Source organism: Astatotilapia calliptera, chromosome 6 (assembly GCF_964374335.1).
Source record: "Astatotilapia calliptera chromosome 6, fAstCal68.1, whole genome shotgun sequence".
NCBI lineage: Eukaryota > Metazoa > Chordata > Actinopteri > Cichliformes > Cichlidae > Astatotilapia > Astatotilapia calliptera.
The window spans coordinates 25,805,809-25,827,485 of record NC_137427.1 but is presented as its reverse complement, the minus strand read 5'-3'; the positions used below and the strand labels follow the sequence as shown (position 1 = coordinate 25,827,485).

The window sequence follows — 21,677 nt, the reverse complement described above, 5'->3', positions numbered from 1 at the left end:
CCCACCAATTGAGCATTGCATGGCACATCCGACATACTGTTTTACTTTTGTCCATGAGGCGCTTACCATCAGGGTCATGCTTCACATGAAAACCAAAATAGTTCCAAACGCCAGATCTGGGGGGAGGTTCAATTTCGGGTAGCGTTGAGGCAGTTGCCATGTTGCAACGAGCTTAGCTCCTGTCTTGCTAGCTTGCGCTGCGCTCAGTGGATCTGCGCTCAACAGTGCAGCCTAGGCGGAGTAGACGAACGCAGATCCACTGAGCGCTCAACACAGACAGCATGGTCAGAAGAAAAGTTGATAAAATAAATTAAAAATTTTGTATTGTTCGATACAAATGCGTACCGAACCGAAAGCACTGTATCGAACGGTTCAATATCGATATGAGTATTGTTGCACCCCTAGTAGTTAGCTAAAAAGATTCTTCTAGTTTAGCCAAAAAGTCCTAGCCTTTTCAGTGCTCTGTGATGTCAAGGCGAAGCTGCATCAACACTCTGACACAAGGAGAAAATTCAGTGTAAAAAATAAAGACAAGCACTGTTCACTTGTCACGCTCTTGATCTTGAAGCTCTGCCTTTAAGTTTGGACACTAGAGCTCTTGGACTGCTGTTTAGCATCTGGGTCGCTGAGCTGAGCCAGGCCCAGCTCTCATCATAAGTAATGATTCTAGACATGAAGGTTGGGTCATTCTGGCATGGAAGTTGCTGCAAAACTGCAAATGCGCAAGGGCAAGTAGTCAGACGTGATGGACGGGTCTTCTTTATAAAAATTGTGGAAGCACTGGAAATGGTGCAGAGCCCACAAAGAAAATGACCTTGAAGGAATAAGTGGCCAGCTTTTAATTAAGATGCTTTTTTGCTTCCATGCGTATAGTTGCAGATTTTTTTCATTGCACGATCTATAACCACTATAACTATGTAACAGCTGCACAAAACAGTTCAGTAGTGTGTAGTCTTATTTTTTATGCTGTGCTTTTTTTTTTCAAACTTAAGGGTGTGTTCAGACATTCACGCATAGCTGCCAGTCTGTCTGTATCAGTCTCATTACCAGTCTCCAATCTGTCCCCACACGGTCCCAAAGGGCTGCGTTCGAGAGACGCCCATCAGAGCTGTGCGAGGGAACAGGAAACCCCCAGTGTAAACAGAATGCTTTGAATTGGTTCAAATAGACAACAGCAAGTAGTTAAACACTGCTTGAGACTTCTCAGGAAAGCCCCTCAGCTCCTGGAACAATACGCTTTATTCCTGGAGTTGGAGGGAATAAAATGTGTTGCTCTGTTTGTCAGCAGGAATACGAGGGGGGGCAAAAGTCAACTATAAATTTTGTGTGAAGATTTGAATCACTTCTTTAAAACAAAAAATGTAATATAGAGCACTGGCTTTACTAGAGGGCTGCGGTCTCTGAATGCCAATCAGGTTTTTAGTAGAATTTATTGCAGATTGCAATAAAAAAAAGTTCTTTTATTTTTGCAAACATTTGATACGAACGGGATTTACTTTAAAGTAATTCATGAATGTTACAGAGATGCCTTAAAAGTTTTATCAGCCAGGTCTGACCAGAGGCATTATTGCTATAAATTATAAATGACTGTGTCTACTTGCCTCATACTCGGAGTCTAAATTCTCTGGCTTTTTATCTAATCAGTACAGATAAAGTAGTTATTGAGTGTAACTTTTAACACACCTATAATCAGATCTGAGGCAGCGATTCCACTATTATTTACCTCAGTGTCACATGCCTGCAGAATGGAGGAGAGGTGTATAAATACATTTCACACACACAGGTTGAATATCATGCTAATATTGCTGCTGCCTCACTGCAAATGACATTCAGTACTTTTGACCCACTGACAAAGCAGCAAATCAGAGGAGGAGAGAAAAAGCGAGGTTACACAAATGTCACCTGATTCATGGTCTATGTTAAGTTGCTGATATAAAAAAAGAAAAATCAATAAAAATGTGGGTAACTGCAGATGCCACAGCTTATCCATCCGTCAGGTTTCAGACCCAGACGTAGGACTCACAGCACAGGAGGAGAAGAGAAAGCAAGCTTCTAACGAGGGACAATTATTCAAACGTATGAACTTGATGCAGAAATACAAAAAGACTTAAATAAAGAGACTGAAAAGCCTGGGGGAATATGAAATTACGTTATAAACAGTAAACAATAAACAAGAAAGCAGCTGAACATAAATCCCCACAAGCCAACAAAAGCTCTAAACGCTGGGTCTGAGACTCAGGAACCATGACACCGTTTTATTCCACTTTAAGGTCACAAAGGACCGGAGCCTATCCCAGCTGTCATAGGACGGAGGCAGGGCACACCCTAGACAGATCAGCAGTTTAATTTCATTTTATTTTCATGGCACAAATTCACAGCAGTAGGCATTTCATATTGTAAGGAAAGGACAAAGAAAAACAACGATTCAACCATTCCCTATCAGCCGTCACAGGCAAAAGTGAAGAGGAAGATACTAAGAGGAAGATACCTCCAGCTGAACCAGGCTCAGCGAGGGAGGGCGCCCACCCCCTGCTGCGACTGATAGGCGTGAAGGAAGGAGAAGAGAGCAAAGAGGAGCGAAGCAAGGCAGCTATAATATTACAATAAACCCGCAGCATTTTGGTGGGGCCAGCTACCCCCTGCCAGTAACATGTAGCTCAGAGTCCCAGAAATTTCCAGAAAGACAAAGAAAGAGCGGGGATGGACAAGGCAAGGATCGCTGAATCGATCACAAAATGTAGAGAATTAAACACTGAAAGCTCATCCTATTGATCGTCTTGCACACAAAACTTTTATAACAGTTTAAAATATGCCTAAAGGTCCCTTAAGGACAGTGTTTTTTGTATGTAACAATGATTTCCTTTGTTTTGATACATCACGGAAGCAAAGGCGTATCACCATGACGCTGTCAGAAAATACCACCAATTTCCCTTTTTCAAAAATGTTGTTGATAAATCATACCTTGCAGATCCCAGCACGTAGGCTCGTCTTATTTCATGACACTGCTTGTCTGCTGCTTGGCTCGTTTCGTCGCGTCTTGTTTCTAGAAAGGTTTTGATGTAAAAGCAAATAGCACTCAGAACCCTTGTTAGCAGGTGTGGAAATGAAAGGAAAGTCTCAAACGAGCACAACAGAAGTTAAAGGTGGTGACTGGGTCCTGCGATTTGAGGGAGGTTGTGAGCAAATATTGGCTAATGCCATGCTGCCTTCTGGTGTTTGAAAGCCCAACACTGTCTGCTGTGTTTGCTTTAATCCTATTGCCTGCTTGCCACTGCACCAGCTTACCTGTCAACATTTGTTGCTCCTGATCTGCAGCCTCAGTTGGCAGACTGTATTTATGCCACACCTCCAGGTAGACCCACTAGGGAGAGCTCTATCTTCTGCTTTTGTGCCCAGGAGAGGTGAGAGGAATGGAGAGAAATGCCAGGAGGAGGAAGAGGGCAGACTGAGCTCAGCTGCTGGCTCATTTACCCAGCAAAAAAAAAAAAAAGTCCTCTTCCTTTTTTCCCCCCTCTTCAGCTTCCTGCTTTTTCACATCTGTGTTGCAGTGCAAATGTGGATATCGCACATGTGTGTACACACACGAGCGCAAACTATATCTCACCATAGTCCTGTGCTGTCCCTCTCTCTTGCCAGGCGAACAAAGACCCACTGTTTCTGACGGGGGTGACCTTCCCTTCAGAGTATCCTGCTAGCCCAGAGACGCTAGTCAAGCTAAGCGTGTATGATGCAAAGGACAAGACCCAGGAATCAGTGAGTAAACACTTTTTGCTCTGCATGTGTGTGCGTCGCATATGTGCATGCTAAAAATCCAGTGGGTGAGAAACGGGGAGCTGTAACGATGACAGCCTGCTCACAACTGGCTTTGAACACATCTCTCGAGTGGAGGTTTTGCTGTACCGAGCTTTAAACTATACAGGGGGATGATCATTAAAAGAAATCCGGTTTCAGAATCTCATTATGTTTAAATTTATCCTGCTTATTCGGAGGTGCAAAGAGTTGCGTGCTGATTTACAGGACTGAATCACGGCTGTATCGTTCCAATCAGTCTCAGACCAAAACTTTTTTCCTCGAGTTTTGAAGGAAAAGGTTGTGAAGCCTTCAGTGAGCATCCGTGCATGGCACTGATCCCGTGGGAAAACCAATCGGCACATCAGTGGGAATGGAAAAGAGAGCCAGACATAGAATCCTGAATGGGCCGGGCCCTCTGATTTAGACGTTTAAAACAGACTTTATAACAGGCTTTTCAGTGTGCGCCGACGTTTGATCTCAATCAGCCACCCCACTCAACCCTGCGTGCCAAGATCTTAATTTGGCATAACTTACTATGAAACATTCATGAGCTTTTTTTTGATGAGTTAGGACTTCAGTATAGCAGTGGTTAGTGGTTAGTATTTGCAAATGTATTACATTAAGGCCTCTGATTTTGTGTTGGCACAAGGCCAGCAGTAGCGCAAATGCAGTCCCAGTGTGTCTGCGCACCGGAGCTGTGTTTGCTCTGGTGCGCAGACACACTGGGCCCACTTTTTTTCTACACTTACTGTGTGGATGCACGCAGCCTGTAGCTAACTTGAAATGACCTATTTTAACGATCTGCTACTTGACTTGGCGTGAAAAAACAAATGTGTTTTTCCACCTGTGGCTTCCACTTCCTGTTGCCAAACCCTTGGAACCAACAACCGAGACAAAATTATAGATAAACAAAATCTCTAATAGCTCTACTTTTGTGTTACTAAAGCTCTGTGTCATCACGAGCAATGTAGGCTGGAAAAACCATGTAAACCCTTGAGTTTAGTACCGTCAGGAACAATGACCTCTTCTTAACTTATTCACAACTCAAAGCACTTAACACTAAAAATACCTTCGCTCACTCATACACACACTCGAACAGAACGTTTTTAATCTGTCAGACTCACTCTCACACACTGATGAATGCATCTGTTTAGTATTTTGCCTAAGGACATATTGACTAACAGACTAGAGGAGCTGGAGGTTGAACCACCAACCGTCCAATTAGTGGGTGACCCCACTCTTCCTCCAGAGCCACAGCTGCCCCATATGAAACTGGACGTTGAGGAGGAATTTTGATTGTTCTTGATCTCATGAAATAATCTCAACTGATTAACATTTCTGTTATTTTTTTGTGATCGAACAGTCTTCTTCAGATCATGCCAAAGCATCTCAGTCAGCTTGAGGTCAGGACTCTGACGCGGTCTGTTCCAAAACAAGTTATTGTTTGTTTCACTCGTTTTAGTATTGATTTATTTGTAAGCTTTGGGTCATTGTAAAACCCGACCTCTCAGGTCATGAAGTGCTGTCCTGGCATTCTCCTGCAAAAGTTGAATTAATTTTTCCCTCAATGGTTGTAACGTGGGATTTAAGATCCTGCGTTGCTGTTGGTTTGCGTAGGAGTCCGGTTACACAGAGAGAGGGATTATGGGAATTCAACCTATGCAGAGGCTATGCAAATGCGCTTGCATGCAGTCCTCCAAAAAAACCAACAGTACAGCCCTGTGGCACCAACACTATGAGTAATGTGTGAATGCTGATTGGACAGAAAGCTGGCTTGTTTAAGAAAAGCAGTGACAGTTAACCACAAAATACTTCAATGGATAGTTCTCACTTCAATAAGCTCTAACTCCCCCACGACCCTTAACTGGAACAGTCAGGAAAACAGGTGCGGGGTTTAACCGCACTTTGTCCATCCATTTATTTTCTTATCTGATGAAGGGTGCAGAGGAGCTGGAGCCTATCCCAGGTGTCCTAGTCAACATTGGACAGGTCACCAGTCTATTGCAGATCTAGGGGTTTTCCCTTTTTTTTCTATATGTTCTACGATACAGAGGCGAGAATATTGACAGGGGAACAAGAGTAGCTGTCATGCTGGCATTCAGAATAGCCCCAAATCAATACGTCCCTCCTTGCAAAAACCAAAAAATATATAGAAAGCCTATCTGATATTAATAAATGAATAATTACTCCTCTGTTCAGAGAATAGGGAAAGGGTTTTTTTAGGTAACACATTTTTGGAGCAAAAACCTCTACAATCATATAATATCATATCCTGTTTTACCTAAGGCATAAAAACATAACAGTTAAAAACATAACAATGATTTAATGATTTATTGGCAAGAACATTTTGCAACTTCTAGGATTTAATGCAAAAGCATGTATGACCATTACAACCGTTAAACACTGTCCTCACTGCCAAACAATCCTCAAAAGAATGGAAAAAAAAAGGCTTATTGCAAACTAGTATGTGGATTCAAAGCATTGGTTAGAAACCTTGCGAGTGGGACTTGCACGTTTCCCACACTCACTGAAATGGTAGATCAGGTACTTTTATGAAGTTATGTCCCCCATAATCCCTCTTATGCTGTATTTTAATCTCAGTTAACTCTCATTTAGGTTATCCTAAATTAGCTCACAATAGCTCTTTATAACTTCTCTAGAAATTAACTTATGATTTGTTTAATTTTGTTTAAGTACATTGCAGGTGCAGATTTCTTGTCTGCGTCAAGGCACACTCCGACCTCTGTTCCCTTTTGGCGCTATATATGATCACTCCTACGCTGTTTTATCATTTCACTGCTTCAGGATTACTCCACGGTTCTTCAAAAAGCAACACTCTGCAGGAACTTGAGCATCTGTTGGGGGAAACACAGACAGTTTTTGTGATGTTGTCAAGATCCCGTGTCACCGCTGCCACTTGAAAACACACACACAGACATGAGATGTGCAGTTTAACAGTTTAAAGTTCCTATAAAAGCACAATTTTGCTTGATTCGATGGGTCTGAAATCAATTGTAACAGGTCAAAGTTAACCTAGGACAGCTTCAGTGTGCAGATGAAATTGTAGCACATGGACAACAGTATAAAAAGTTTGCATATTTTAATTTTTGTGTGTTCTGCATCATTAAATTTCAGGTTAAAAGACCCGTATATGAAGGTTAAAGCATGCTCTGCTGCATCTTACTGTCTCTTGCCCCGTGATATAAAATAATCAAAGAGTTTTAAACAGTTTAAACTGAAGGTTTAACTTTAACCTAAATGTGTCAAACCATTTACTTGGATTTCTGTGTAATGGCATTAGCTAGTGGATCTGGCAGCAGGGCCATTTGCCTGTTGCAGAAACTTCCTGTGGGTAGTTTTTATGCTTGTGTTACCGTTGGGAGTTTTAAGAAATATCTTAAAAGATGAACATTGTAATGACTACTATATTAAGATACATTACTGATGTTGGTAAAATATTTACTGCCTTTATATATTATTTTAAGAAAGCCTTGGAGAAAAAAGATATTGTTCATGGTAGGTGTCAGTCAAGAGTTCTTTGATGCACAAGCTGTGGACAAAATATTTGATTTTATTAAGTGCTTCAGTATTTAGGGATTTTTAGCGTCTGTCTTCTGGTCTGTCCTTCACTCTGTCTCTGTGAGTGATATTTCTCAATAGCTCCTGTCAGACTGTCAAAAGTATCACTGATAAAGCACACGACATTTCACTCAAGCTTTGCTTTTAGAGCTTTATGCTTAAAAACAGCGTTATAGACAGATCCTATTTAGCATATTTTTATATGCTTCACTCAACTCATTCCACTAAATAAACACACACACACACACACACACACAGCAGAGCCCATATACCTTACGCAGACTGCTTTAAAAAAAAATGTGACCATTAAAACAATGCCTCGCATAGTGCCCCTGCAATAGATCTGCCTTTTCTTTTTTTTCCTTGTACCAAAGCTCTTGCGCTTACATTTCCGGCTCCGCTCGGCTGGGCACAGCGCGCTTGTCTGGGTCTCATTAGAGAGGCTTTCGTTGACACAGGCGTGACCCTGAACATGAGCTGGCACAATGCGTCAGCCCCTAGTTGCTTAAGTGGCAGATCGAGAATCACTCAGTCAAGGCTCAGTCATTTAATGTTGCTTTTTTTTTTTTTTTGCCCCTTTGCGAGAGCGAGCACTGGGGCAATTTGCTGTGTTTGTGTGTGTTTTACAAATCGGCTGTCAAAAGTTTTACATATCACTTTCAGCTTTGATAGCAGATGTTGTGCCACCAGCTGATTCACTGCAGTGGAACATAACCCCCCCCCCCAAAAAAAAAAAACAGAATAGATGCAGCAGAAATGTAGCACATCTGCAGTTTTGTGTTATATGGCATGTCACCTATTACCGTACCCACCATAAGAGTTTTGAAGTGGAAATAAAGGAGGGTGGAAATGGTGAAGATGGGGGAAGGAAACTGATGGAGCGAGGTTTATAGATGACTGCTTTAACATTCGTAGAAGACCTAAGAATTTCATAGTAGGATGGTTTTACCTGCGCCTTGGGCTTCTCATTTAGATATTGTAAGATGACACTGGCTTCGTGGTCATGAATATTTGAGAATGCACACAGGGATGAGAAAATGATAAGTGAGGGAGTGGAGGTGTGAGATGGAGTAAAAGCGGATCTGATATCACCCAGGCGTAAATGATCCCACCCTTGAGCCTAGTTGTCAAAGAATGACAGGCTAGCCTTTCTTTGTCACTGACGTCTTGAGTGCAACTTCGCTTTGAATGGCTCCCAGGTGGAATAAATTCTCCCTTTCATCTTACATTCTCATCACTGAATGAAGAAATATGCTTTGTGATTGGAAAAAAAAAGTTGTGCTTTACAAGGAGAACTCCACTGAAAGTGATTTTATTATTTGCTCAGCTAAATATTAAACATATTATGAATAGTACAACCGTGTTGTTTCTTTTCTTTTATGTTGTTTAAATGAGAGATAAGAAAAAAACACCACTGCTGTCATGGTACAAGGCACAAAATGATAATTGCATTCTGAATACAGAGCAGCAGAGTATTTATTTTCTTCCTGCTTAGTTTCAAGCATATTTACAGTAGTGTGCAAAGGTCTTGATTCACCACTTATTCCTTTATATTTTGCTTCCAAGGAGTGAGATTTTCTGGCTTCAGGTTTTTGATCCCAAAGTGCAGAACAACATCGTTTTTTAAAAAAGTATGAAAGCAAAAGCTTTATTCCAGCCACCATGACTCAGATAAACAAAGGATAGTTTTGCTATCCTACATAATGCTGTGTGAATTCTCTATGATTATTCACTTACCAGTATTTTGTATTATGCTTCTCTCTGTATTGAACCGGTCCGTGTAGGATGGATTAGTCAATGCTGCGGATGCAAATAAAATAACCTGAGCCCGAATCTTTCTTCTAATTCTTTTAAAGGGATCTTGAGCAATAGTTCTCCAGGGATTTTGAAGGTACAGTCCTTATCCCTGACCATTTTCATTTAAGCATAAAAAAGTACACTCACTCAACAGATGAACCAGTGTTTTGTCTACACATAATGGACAAATAGCAAAGAACCAGTTTAACTCATTTTGATCTTTGAGTTGAATCAAAATATAAAAAAACATCCCAAAGATAACACATTTTGAGGTGTAAAATGGTATTCCGTACTCCGTGGTATAACACTGACAACAGGTGTTATGAAGTGATGGATCCAAATTTGAAACCAATGTTTGGTTCAAATTAATCTCAGTATGTGTCTGGAGACATCTGTAAAACACAGTGGAGGCTCTGTCATGTTTGAGGCTTTTCAGCCAAAGGTGTTGGGTTTCTTGTCAGAATTGATGGAATTAAAAAGCATCTGATTGGCAACAGCTTCATTTTTAAGCAATGATCCCAAAGGTACTGCAAATAAAAATACGCTACAATGTGTTAAAAGCACACATGGATAGAATGACACTCGTACATGGATTGACCTCCCCAGAGCCCAGACCTCAACATTATTGAAGCGGTGTGAGATCACCTTAGTAAAAAACAGATCAAAAGGCAGCCCACACCCAAAGAAGAGCTTTGAATGATCTACAAGAGGCCAGCTGAGCTGTTCCTGGAGACTGCTTAGAGAAATTAGCAGAAAAGTTGCCCGTTCAGGCTGTGTTAAAGAGCAAAGGTGTTGTTTTTGCCTTAAATGTTGTATTTTGTATTACCTGTTTTCATAGAAAAATAAAGATAAACACATGAGGAGTGATTAAAGACTTTTGCACGATACTATATATGCAGGTTTCACTGGTGATGGAGATTGAAATGAAAGATGTGGTCAGATGAAGAGTTTTGGGCTCTTGGGTTAAAGCTCAGTACCATTTTCAAAGTTCAATAAAAACCTGAGCAAGGCTCATCTGAGAGAAGCAGGATGAAGAAAGTTCAAAGAATATGAATGAAGTAAATGAGATTATTTGTGTGTATTGGGTGCATCGCATTTGTGCTCACTTACCTCGGCGAAGAGGCTCAAAGACAGACTGCTAATGACAAACCTGTGTTTGCTGTCAGTGCAAACCTATTACCAAGTGTTCTTGTGCTATAAAAGGATAGGACAGCTGCGTCTGGAAGAGCTCTTCTGTCTAATCACAGCCTCATTTATCCTGCCTTTGCTCACTGCAGTCTGGAATGGATGTGTAATGCATGTTTTCAGTTTGCATTCCTGTAACTGACCATGGTGAGGAATTTTGATCGGTTTTTGTGATGTGAACCATGGTGCGACAAACAAAGGCTTCATTTGAGTAAAACAGGAAATGGAGCATGCCTGGTCATTTCCATAAAGCAGCCATAAAATGTATTCAATCCAATAAAACACAAGGAGAGGGCTTTTTTTTTTTTACTGTGCTGCTATAATTCCCATTTCTTTCTCTGGCCGCCAGAAAGAGCCAGATGAACACTCACATGCACACTCACACCATATGCACTTAAAGTATAGAGCAAGATGTTTGATTTGGAGGCCAATGGAGAAAGAACCAATCACAGCTTTATCTCAGACTGCGGGTCCGTTTACCACACACACACACACACACGCACACACACACACACACACACACACACGCACACACACACACACTCTTACTAAGGAAATTGGATAGAGGTTATATGAGAGGAGTCCCAAAGTCCCAGTGATTTCCCAACATTTCCCTGAGGGGGGAAACACCTTCAAAATGTTTTGTGAAATGTGTTGTTGCTGAAATCAAATTAGAGGACTCTCGGTTCACGTTCTGCACAATTTAAAAATGACAGAGTTCAAACCCTTAAACACGTCTTTTTTTCATACTAGAAGTTGCTAGTACTCTTGTGATTATACTAGATAGCTATCTCAATTCAAGAATAAAAATCATACTGCCTTAAACCTTTTCATATAGGGTTTTTATATATATGGAGAGAGAGAGACTACACTATGACCACTGACAGATGAAGGCAATAACACTGATGATCTCTTCATCATGGCGTCTGTTAGTGGGATATATTAGGGAGCAAGTGAACATTTTGTCCTCAGAGTTGTTGTGCTAGAAGAGAACCCACAAAAGCTGTAGTTTTGTGGGGTGTTCCCAGTCTGCAGTGGTCAGTGTCTGTCAAAAGTGGTCCAAGGAAGGAAGAGTGGTGAACCAGCGACAGGGTCACGGGGGGCCAGGCTCATTGATGGGGAACCAAGGCAGATCCATGTTGATCCAACAAACGAGTTACTGTAGCTTTGATTGCAGAAAAAAAGTTAAAGCTGGGTCTGATGATATCAGAATACACGTTGCATCACAGTTTGTTGCATATGGAGCTGCATACAGACCAGGGAGTGTGCACATGTTGACACCACCAAAGCACCAACGCTCAGCATCAGAACTGGACCATGGAGGGAAGAAAGTGGCCTCCACAGTGCATCCATTGACTGCAAAGGATTTTCATCCAGTTATGAAAAAATGCTTATATTTAAAATTATCCTTGTTTGTCTAAATAATTAGTCCCCCATTTTCAGAGGTGTAAATTCCTAAACAGCTAATACAATTTTTTTTGTAAAGATGGAAGTCTGTTTTTGTCCCTAATCCAAGAGAGCAGACTCTGCTTAACTATACAAAGTAAGGAGTTATAGTGTATCTGCCAGCATTTGGAGGTGATACCACTTATTTTTATTTCTTAAACCATAACTGCAGCAGCTGGCATCAAAAGTTATAAAGTGTTTATTATTGTTTTATTGCAGTCACATGAAAAAATTTGTGACTTTGTTGGCATTTTTGTTGAGTTTGTTATATTTTGAACAGGCAAACATTTGATCCTCTTTGTGCCTATAGACGTACAGGAATATATATAAATTATGTAGCTATAAAAGGTACAGGTCACAGCGTTTTCTAAGTTTTTTCTGAGAACTTTACCTATTGGCGTGATGACCACACACGGTACACTAGTTATTTCATGGTCGATATGACTTTGCAAGATTGATATTCCTCATTTCAAGTTGTTAAGCTGGGTTGAATTATCCGCTAAACATAAAACTCTGTTATTTGCGCTGAGCAGACATATTTCCACTGTGTGTTTTCCCAGCTCTCCACAGTTTTCAGACAAGCCCTTGTGGGATACTGCTAAGCCTGAAATAAATGTTTTTGAGTCTTTGGTAAACTCTAAGGATACCAAATTTGACAAAAGAAAATGCCATTACAAATGTGTGTTTTCATTGACTCCATGCCATATTGTTTTTCAGTGTAGTGATCCTTGCAGATTGTGTTATTCTCCTGTATACCTGATTTGAGGAATGTTTGACTGGCAGATATTAACCACATCTCAGGAGGCAGTTTGAACAGCTACTGTTCCATGGTGAATTGTCACTCCAATTATGAACTGCTGAAGTATGGAGAATCCCAGCCACAGTTAATCCTGCCCTGTCAATAATCATGATGTGTAAAAGACGGCGACTTGACATATTTTTGGCACCACCACTTGCTTTAGCTGGATGAGTGTCAATGTGGTGGGAATTTTCTGTAAGTGCAAGTGTTTACTGCCAGAAGGGGGGGATGGGGTGGAAGTAGACAGGGAAACTGCAGAAAGAGTGAGAGAGCTAGAGGGGACTCACACGCGTGTGCACACACACATGCTTTTACAAGAACCAATCTCAGAGATATCCAAGAAAGGTCTTGGTAGTGATTGGGTGGACAGCTCAGCAGTGATAACCTACGAGAGTAACAGTCCTCAGATAAGGACTGTCTCTTGTCTGATGGCCACTTTGCTTCCCTCACCATCATTGTGGCAATGTCACACAATGTCACAAGTGCAGAAAAGTACTGCTGTTCAAGTCTGCCATACTAAAATTAGTTAAACTACAGAGCTCTTGCTTTCTTCCTGACTTGTTTGCTGGGAGTCTTGCTGTGCACAAAACGTGAAGCTACTGCCCGACTCTTTTTTATGAAGACGCTACCAAATTTCATCACGAGGTCTAAGTTCTGTAATGAATGAATGTCATGCAAATGTCTAATTAGTGCTGTGCTAGTGCAGAATATTAAAATGTCACAGCTATAATAAAACAACTGTTTTGCCTCCCTTATTAAATTAAATTAGGTATGTTCCCTTTTTTTCTGCAGAAAAGTGGAAAAGAAAATTTCACAGAACTGTGTGCAGTTCTCTGAAAAACTAAATTCACACCATGTTTCATTAGCTTTTATCAGCAATAACTGCAGTATGTTTTCTGTATGACTTTATCGGTCTTTATCGTGAAGGAATCAGTTCATTGAGGTTTGTGGGCATTAGCTTATGCAAGTCTTGTGGCCTAAGTCATCACCCCTCCACCACCGTACTTCACACATGAGGTGCTAAATAGTCCAGACTAGTGGTCTTTATGCAAATAAAATAAAAATTTTACATATGAGAATTTTAAAATGAAATCCTAAAATCTATTATTAGCCAATGTAAAGAATATAAAATGCCAGAAATGTGAGCTTGCTTACTAAAATGCTAGCACTCTGGCTTTTTTTTTTTTTTTTTTTTTTTGCTTAGAGGCATTGCAAAGAAATTATCTAACATGGTCTTTTGTGTCCAAAGGACATTGCTCTAGAAATCTCAGATACAATTTTACAAATCTAACCTTTGCTGTCATGTTCTTTACAGAAAAAAGAGACTTTCTTTTGGCAACTCTTCCAAATAATCCATACTGTCATGGAGATTTAATATGCCTTAATATGCCTGTAGAGTCTTACATTTAGCTTTTTAGTTTTGTGCAATTTCTCTGAGCATTGCACAGTCTGACCTTGGGGTGTATATGCTGGGCCGTCCACTCTTGGGAAGATTGTGGTTTTATATTAACATTCACCTGAATGCTTCAGAGCAGCAAACTGCTCAAACCTCTGCTTTTATAGATGTGCTCATGCTTATTGATGATCAATCAATCAAGTTTGTTTGATTAGCAGCAACTGGCTGCTACTTACTAATTCCTATGGTAGCAGCACAGGACTGTATAGAGTCCCATGAAAACTTTCTTTTCTCACATGATTCGTTTTTCTGTAAGATTATCTCACTGACTTTGTATTTTTAGAGTAATATTATTATACTAGCAATGATATTATTTCTTGTAATTAGGGCTGCCACAAACGATTATTTTGATAGTCGACTAGTCACCTATTATTTTTGCGATTAGTCAACTAATCAGATCATGCATCCATTGGACGTAAAACGTACAGCTTATTGCACCAGCATGCATCTGCTCTTATATAACTATCATTAGCTTACAGCTTTAAGTGGTTCAAGTATGTGCTAACTAAAAATCACGACAAGATGATAGTTTATTAAATTTTAATGAAATTTGACGATTGTTTGGTGGCGTTTAATAAACTCAGCCGTCTGCTCCTTGCTATCTAAAATATAACGGGACACCGGAGTATATTCTCGAGCGTCTCACACTTCTGATAATCAGTTGTCTGCTTGAAGTTTATTCAGCTGTGTAAAAACTATAACTTTAATCTCAGCCAAACCGATTTACTCAGGAACAAATAAGACAATAAAAAAAAAAAGCCAAACAATATAATTTTTAAGTTATCTAAGTGACTCATATATCATGTTTAACCTGAGTAGCGAAAAATGGCAGTGGGTTTGAAAACGATTTGCCCGGAGTCCGGGGTTCTCACCGGCTCTAGTGAGCCTTGAACCCCGGCTCACAATCGAGATGGTGGGCAACAGACGTCTCCGAAAACGTCGGAGCGCTTTTGAAAATATGTGGTGTCTTGATAAACTGAGCAGATATTTGAGGTTTATACTAGAGATGGACCAATCCGATATTACGTATCGGTATCGGTCCGATACTGACCTAAATTACTGGATCGGATATCGGAGAAAAATAAAAAATGTAATCCGATCCATTAAATATCACGAAAGCACCTCACAAAACTTGCAACACGCCGTAACTCACCTCAGAACGTTAGCACGTCGGAGCAGTATGCATCACGTGATAGAGCGGCTGTGGCATGCGGGACCTATCGGTGGTCTGGATAGCATGTGGAGCTTCGCTAGCAACCTGGCATTTCATCTCCGACAAAGTTATCCTGAGAGAAGTAAAGCAAGTGTGTAAGTCCATCTCTGAATGTTTGTAAAGCATTCCTGCGTTAAGCTTAACAAGCGACTGCCTCTTCTTGCTGCTACTTCAATCATGAAACTGCTTAACGATCAGCTGATCGGCTTTTCTGTCGAGTCTGTCTCTAGTTTGTTTTTGGCCCACTTTGCACCAGAAAGAGGAAACCAGCGGCTGAACAACAGCAGAACGTTTAAGCTTGATCAGCTGTTGTTAGAATTTATTTAATATTACTTTCTACTCCAGGATCTTTTTCTACGTAGCTGACGCTGGTAACTGTGCAGGGGTGGATCTAGCAAAGTTTAGCCAGGGGGGCCGATAGGGCATTAACGGGGAAAAGGGGGCACAAAGACATACTTTTCTTTCTTATTCTCATTTAAAATGTCTCGCTTTTAATAAATAATTATCTGACACCCAAAGTTTTAATTTGATGTAAAATGAATAGAAGTCAATTACTGTATATAGTGACTATTAAGTCTAATATATATACCCTAGTAAGCTATAGTACTTTTTCCTTTGGGAAGGTACCATCTGTGCAGTCTGCAATTTTGTTGAAGAAAGATGTTGAATCTATTTAATATTTCTTGAAAAATAATTGATTTCCGTGCATTTTTTTTCACACTGCATCAAATTAAGGTTGATTACGTCGATTAAGCATCATGAGGTGGAGCGTGAGGGGTGGTTCCCTATTTTTTATTTATTTATTTTTGTTGTTGCTGGGAGTTGGAACCCTATTAGTTAGGTTGCTTAATATTTATGCTAAGTACTCTTTAAAATACCAGAATAGGGAGGATGGTGCAGGTTTAAGTTTATTGATCAGTATTGCTGAACTATGAAATATTTTTTTTTGCATACAGGTATAACAGAATAGCTTTAGTGTAGTTGTTGTTTTAAACTTGAGTATGAACTTATACAAAATGCAGCAAGATATTTAAAAAACAGTTTTGTTGATTAAAAAACACTATATCGGATTCATATCGGTATCGGCAGATATCCAAATTTATGATATCGGTATCGGTATCGGACATAAAAAAGTGGTATCGTGCCATCTCTAGTTTATACAGCTACATTCTCGCCTGAAAATATGTTAAACGTTTATTTTGTGACCCAGAAAGAATAATAAGAGTAATATTAAAACTAACTAGCTGCCGCCATTGTTGGAAACTGAGCTGGGCTGCGCTATGAATTCTGGGACACAGCTTCTTCTTCTTCGGGGTTTAACGGCAGCGGGCATCCTTGTACATGCAGTGCTGCCATCTTCTGTTTCAGTCCGTTATTACACTCTTAAATCCTACTACTTATTCCTGCGTCTTTTGGGATCTTACAAAGCTTCAGATGACGCGTCGACTATTAAATCAGTCGTCGCCGATTTTGATAGTCGACGTAATCGTGACTAGTTGACTAATCGTGGCAGCCCTACTTGTAATCCTGATGTTTGAATTCTTACTTTTACAAGATGGATGTATTTACTTTTCATTTTACCGTTGTTTATTGACCGTATCACTAAAGGCAATTCTGTGCTTTTAATTTTCCATTTTCTAACCTGAAGCCTGCAAAGTACAAACATGATAAATTGATTGTATTTATATAATATCCTAGTTTTTTTTAGAAAGTACCTAAAAAAAACTGACAGCTGAGACCAGTTTAGGATCATTACCTGTAGTTATTTACATTTTTGAAGATTTTAGACTTTGGGTTTGTTGTACTTGATGTGATTTTAATAGACTGACTTTACATGTGCTGGTGCTTTTAATCAGACTTTTATCTGAATTTTGAAAATTACATGTTATGTCTGTAGTTTACCTGATTAATTTGCTTTATATGATTTAATACATTTAATATAACAAGGTATCGTCTGCATAGCAGTGTTTTCTAATGTTATTATCCCACTCACCACTAAGTTTCAGTTGGCATTAAGAGAGTTTTGCAAGAGCACCACAGTGATGAAAACAAGAGCAGGAGGAAATGCTGCTCTTTAAATCTCTTGCAGATTTATGCTCCCAGGCTCAAAGAACAGACCTTCCTTGGAATTGTCTGCAGGTGTAGTGTGATTAGCATGCCAGCAGAGGAGCTGCAGCAGCTTCGGTGCATTATCTCTGCCTACCTATGAGGTATAATAGTAAAGCATACATATCATAATTCGCAGTCACTACAGTTATACAAGTAAAAAGCACTAAAACACACTTGAAGAAGAAAAATATGCTCAAGGACACAATTGCAGGTGTTTAGCATGGCCTAAGCATGAGTCATATGGCTTTCTATCCAGGCAGCGTTAATGCCTGGATAGAAAGCTCTATTGATAAAAATAGGAGCATGTCTATCTTCAGATGACTGAAAAATAAAAAGCTGAAATTCCATCTAAGTAGACCTGGTGAAGCAATATCTCTACATTAGGTAACTTGTGTCATGTTCTGTTGAGTGTAGAAGAGGCTTTACAGTAATCATACAAACGAAGTGAGTCAAAGATAGCTTCAGGTTAAACTTGTTAATTAAATTGTGCATAAAAGTAAATTCTGTCTAGTCTTCAGTAGCCCAGATTGAATGTATATTTGAAATTGGCAGATTTCTATCAAATAAGAGGAAAAAGCACGAGGACACCGTCACATTGGTCCAAATTTAACTGATTTTAGTTAGAAGACTAAAACCACTGCCAACTCAGTATTAGGTGGCATAATTAATGTTGATTAGACAGTAATTGGAAAAGCTACAAAAGGCAAATGACTCTACATTAGGGATTCAGCTGACGTCCTTTTTACATTGCTTTTGTAGCAAATGTATATCTTATCCTAGATTGGCTGTAAGTCTGATGTAAATAACAGTTTTTGATATGTTTTTTGTGCTTTTATGATAGCCAGGGATGATAGGAGAAGCATATCTACAAATCCCCCCTGACATCCCCCAAAGCTCTGATTGGGGTTTGCATCTTAGTGTCTTTGTCCACTGGGATTATCAGCCTTGGTAGACAGGGAAGTTAACCTTACCTACACACCAACTAGAAAAAAAAAAGATCAGAAGATCGTACATGGCTCGTGGCCGTGTATGAGATAGTCTCAGCTTTTAGCATAGATCTCTGATGTGTAGTAACACCCTCTCTTTTGCCAGGGAAGGCAATGTGATGTACAGATGTTTCACTTTAGTCTTATATTCTGCCCATTCCAACTGGTCATGAATTATGCTCATTTATGTATGTTTAATTTCACATACTACCCAGAAAGGCTAGAAAGAGTGCTTTTAATAAATGGCACATTTATACTTCTGTGGAATTTCAGTTGCCTCTCAACCCTGGGAAGTACTGTTTTTAATCCGCCCGACACCCATCAGGCATCACTGTGTCTTCCTCTTTCATAAATTCTCCTTTATTTCACTGACTTTAAGTTAAAGTTTCGGTGCACTGACAGCCTGACTTATTATACACTTGATTGCTGATCTTTTGATTTAGTTTTCAGCACTGTTCCAATTACTTCCATCAGTTCTCTACTTTTCATACTCCATTACAAGCAAAAAGGAAATAAAAAGAAGAAGAGAGAAACCAGACTTCCCTTATACTATGTGACAATCAGTAAAGCTTTTACATTGAAATTACTCAGAAATTGTTTAGAAATTCTTCTGCAACCAATGACATCAGAATGTTTTACAACAATAAGGTTGTAAAGGTCTTTGGTGGTGTCCAAATTCATGGGCTTCATCCTCCTCAGGACCCGGCCTTCGCGGTCTACTTGGGCCAGGTCCTCAGAAGGTCGGGTAGGCCGGAAGTAAACAGCTGCGAAATTGGAGCGTCTAGCCTTCTGATTAGCGTCACCGCTGTCTCGGTGGAGTTTAATAAACTCGGCCGTCTGCTCCTTGCTATCTAAAATATAACAGGACACTGGCGTAAATTCTCAACCATCTCACACATCTCTTTAATCAGTTTTCTGTTTGACGTTTATTCAGCTGTGTGAAAACGAAGGAAGAACCCACCCAGGGGATTATTAAAGTTTTATTTTATCTAATCTAATCTAATAACTTTAATCTCAGCCAAAGTGATTTACACACGAACAAATGAAACACTGAAAAAAGACAAACAATAACATTTTTAGGTTATCTAAGTGATTTATATATTACGTTCAACCTGAGTAGCGAAAGTCCGCGGTGATCTGAAAATGATGTGCCGGGAGTTGTGCCGTTCTCGGCAGCTCTAGTGACCCTCGAGCTCTCGGCTAGCTATTGAGCTGGTGGATAACAGATGTCTCCTTAAACGTCGAAGCACTTTTGCAAATATGCGATATCTTGATAAACTGAGCAGATATTTGAAGTTTAAAAACCCACATTCTCGCCTGAAAATATGTTAAAAGTTTATTTTGTGACCCAGAGAGATTAATAAGAGTAATTTTAAAACTTAGTAGTGGCCGCCATTTCCAGAAACTGGAGTTTGGCTGGACCGCGCTATGAATTCTGGGATATGGTGGACCACAAAGGACACATTCGACCCATCCTTCAAATTCGGAGAAAAGAAGGACGCATTTGTCAGCTGCATTCGGAGGAGTCTACGAATTTGGACAGCCTTCGTCACTATGCTGTGACGTAATCGGCCTACAAATGCGTCCTCAGGAGAATGCAGCCCATGAATTTGGACACGACCCATAAATAAAGAAAGTGGCAGGGTTGCTTTCTAATTACTGATAGATTTCAGGTGCTGTCATGACTTTCTACACCTTGTTGCACCTCCCTTTCTGTTGTGTGCAATACTTCTCTGTGTCATTCTTCATTATTACACATAACTTAATTTATGGACATCTATGATTTCATTTCTTCGCATGTATGGATTGGATGGGTTGTTAATTGCATATGGTGAGAATTTAATGTCAATTGCACCTTTAAAAATATATTTACTTAGAAAATTGGTGATTTGTTGAATACTTATTTTAACCGTTGAGTCTTTATTACTGGCCAGTTGCATGGAAACTAATTCTCCTGTTTGAGGGGGACAAGACGAGCCTTGCTTATGGGGATGCTCCATAAATTATACAGAACTCCTATTTCCGTTGTGTTTTGTGTTTTTTGCGTTTTTCTTTTTGCAGCATTTTTCTTTTTGCAGCGTTTTTCTTTTTGCAGCATCTTTCTTTTTGCAGCGTTTTTCTTGAAGTTGCAGTGCAGCGTTTTTATTTTTGCAGCGTTTTTCTTGAAGTTGCAGTGCAGTGTTTTTATTTTTGCAGCGTTTTTCTTGAAGTTGCAGTGCAGTGTTTTTCTTTTTGCAGCATTTTTCTTTTTGCAAGTGTTTTCTAAAGTTGCAGTCCGTTTGGCCTCTCAGGGCCACCGTATGTAAAAGCATAGCAGCTTTACGATTGCCAACAGTGAGGGATAAATCGTCCCTGATCCTAAAAAAAAAGAAGAAAAAACTCATAAAGTTAAAAGACCAAGTCATTTTTATTGACATCAGAGTACTCGCTCTGCCATGTTAGGTTAATGCTACACATGTCTCACATGACATCTGCAAAGCTCTACAGACATGCTGTGTGTAGCAAAAGCTGTCACAGCGGAGAGAAGTGTTAAAAAACGTTTGAAGCTCTTTCCAAAGCCTGAGCCTCTGAAGCGCCTTCTCACACTGATCATATCATTTTTATTGTCTCACAATACTTCAAGCTCCTGTTTAGCTTACTATATTTAGAAAGGCACGACATAATTACTTTGTTTTCCCACATCGTTCCCCCCACTGTGTTGATGTACACTTCAATAAAGTGACTGAGCATGCCAATGAATATTTACAATTGTTGGAAATTAAGTGTACTCGGGGTTTTATTGTTGGGGTGCATGCAGTCATTCGTGAAAACTGTTGTTGGAATAGTGCACGCTCATTAAAAGCAACCAACTAAATCTAAGCAGGGAAGCTAATTACTTTTAAAAACTGCTGAGCAGATGTCTGGTGCTGTTGCCACAAAGAGACGCCCCTTCTTTTCAAGGTAGAAACTTAGTGGAGACAAAATTTATTGGTATTTAATGCCCTTCAAATGCAGCAGATTTAAATGTTTTAGTCATTTTAGATGTATAAGACACCCCCCCCCCCCCCCCCTCTTAAACAGTGCCATTAGGGTGTCTGAGCTGCCAGAGTCATACAGTACTATCTTCAGTGACAAGAAGAATTAGTCCTGCAACAGATGGGGTGGCCTAATTCTAAAGCCTAATCTAAAAGATCATGGAGTCATGGAATTACTTTAAGAGACAGACACAAGTGAGACAGCCTAAACCTAAAGAATAACTCTGGAACGTTCTACCGTTCAAGCAGTCCACCTTAAGAAGCACACCCAGGAGAATTTATACTGTTTAGCAGAGAAATT

At 39.9% G+C, this 21,677-nt stretch overlaps 1 protein-coding gene and 1 long non-coding RNA gene across 6 annotated transcripts in view; one reads left to right on the top strand and one right to left on the bottom strand.

Moving 5' to 3' along the window:
• Positions 1 to 3,416, bottom strand: part of LOC113024341 (uncharacterized) — a 66,087-nt gene extending 62,671 nt beyond the window's left edge. The window contains exons 1-2 of one of the 2 annotated variants that reach the window (XR_013909707.1): positions 3,286 to 3,416; positions 2,962 to 3,043 (exon numbers count right to left, since the gene is read on the bottom strand). This is a non-coding gene — a long non-coding RNA (uncharacterized LOC113024341). Of the gene's footprint in view, positions 1 to 2,961; positions 3,095 to 3,285 lie in introns of those variants that run through there. The other variant, XR_013909706.1, reaches the window with a different exon arrangement.
• inpp4b (inositol polyphosphate-4-phosphatase type II B) overlaps positions 1 to 21,677 on the top strand; it is a 182,331-nt gene that overhangs the window by 41,346 nt on the left and 119,308 nt on the right. For all 4 annotated transcript variants that reach the window (XM_026171319.2, XM_026171316.2, XM_026171320.2 and 1 more), the window contains one exon: positions 3,637 to 3,753. In XM_026171319.2, the coding sequence (XP_026027104.2) occupies positions 3,637 to 3,753 (117 nt within the window). The remainder of the gene's footprint in view (positions 1 to 3,636; positions 3,754 to 21,677) is intronic.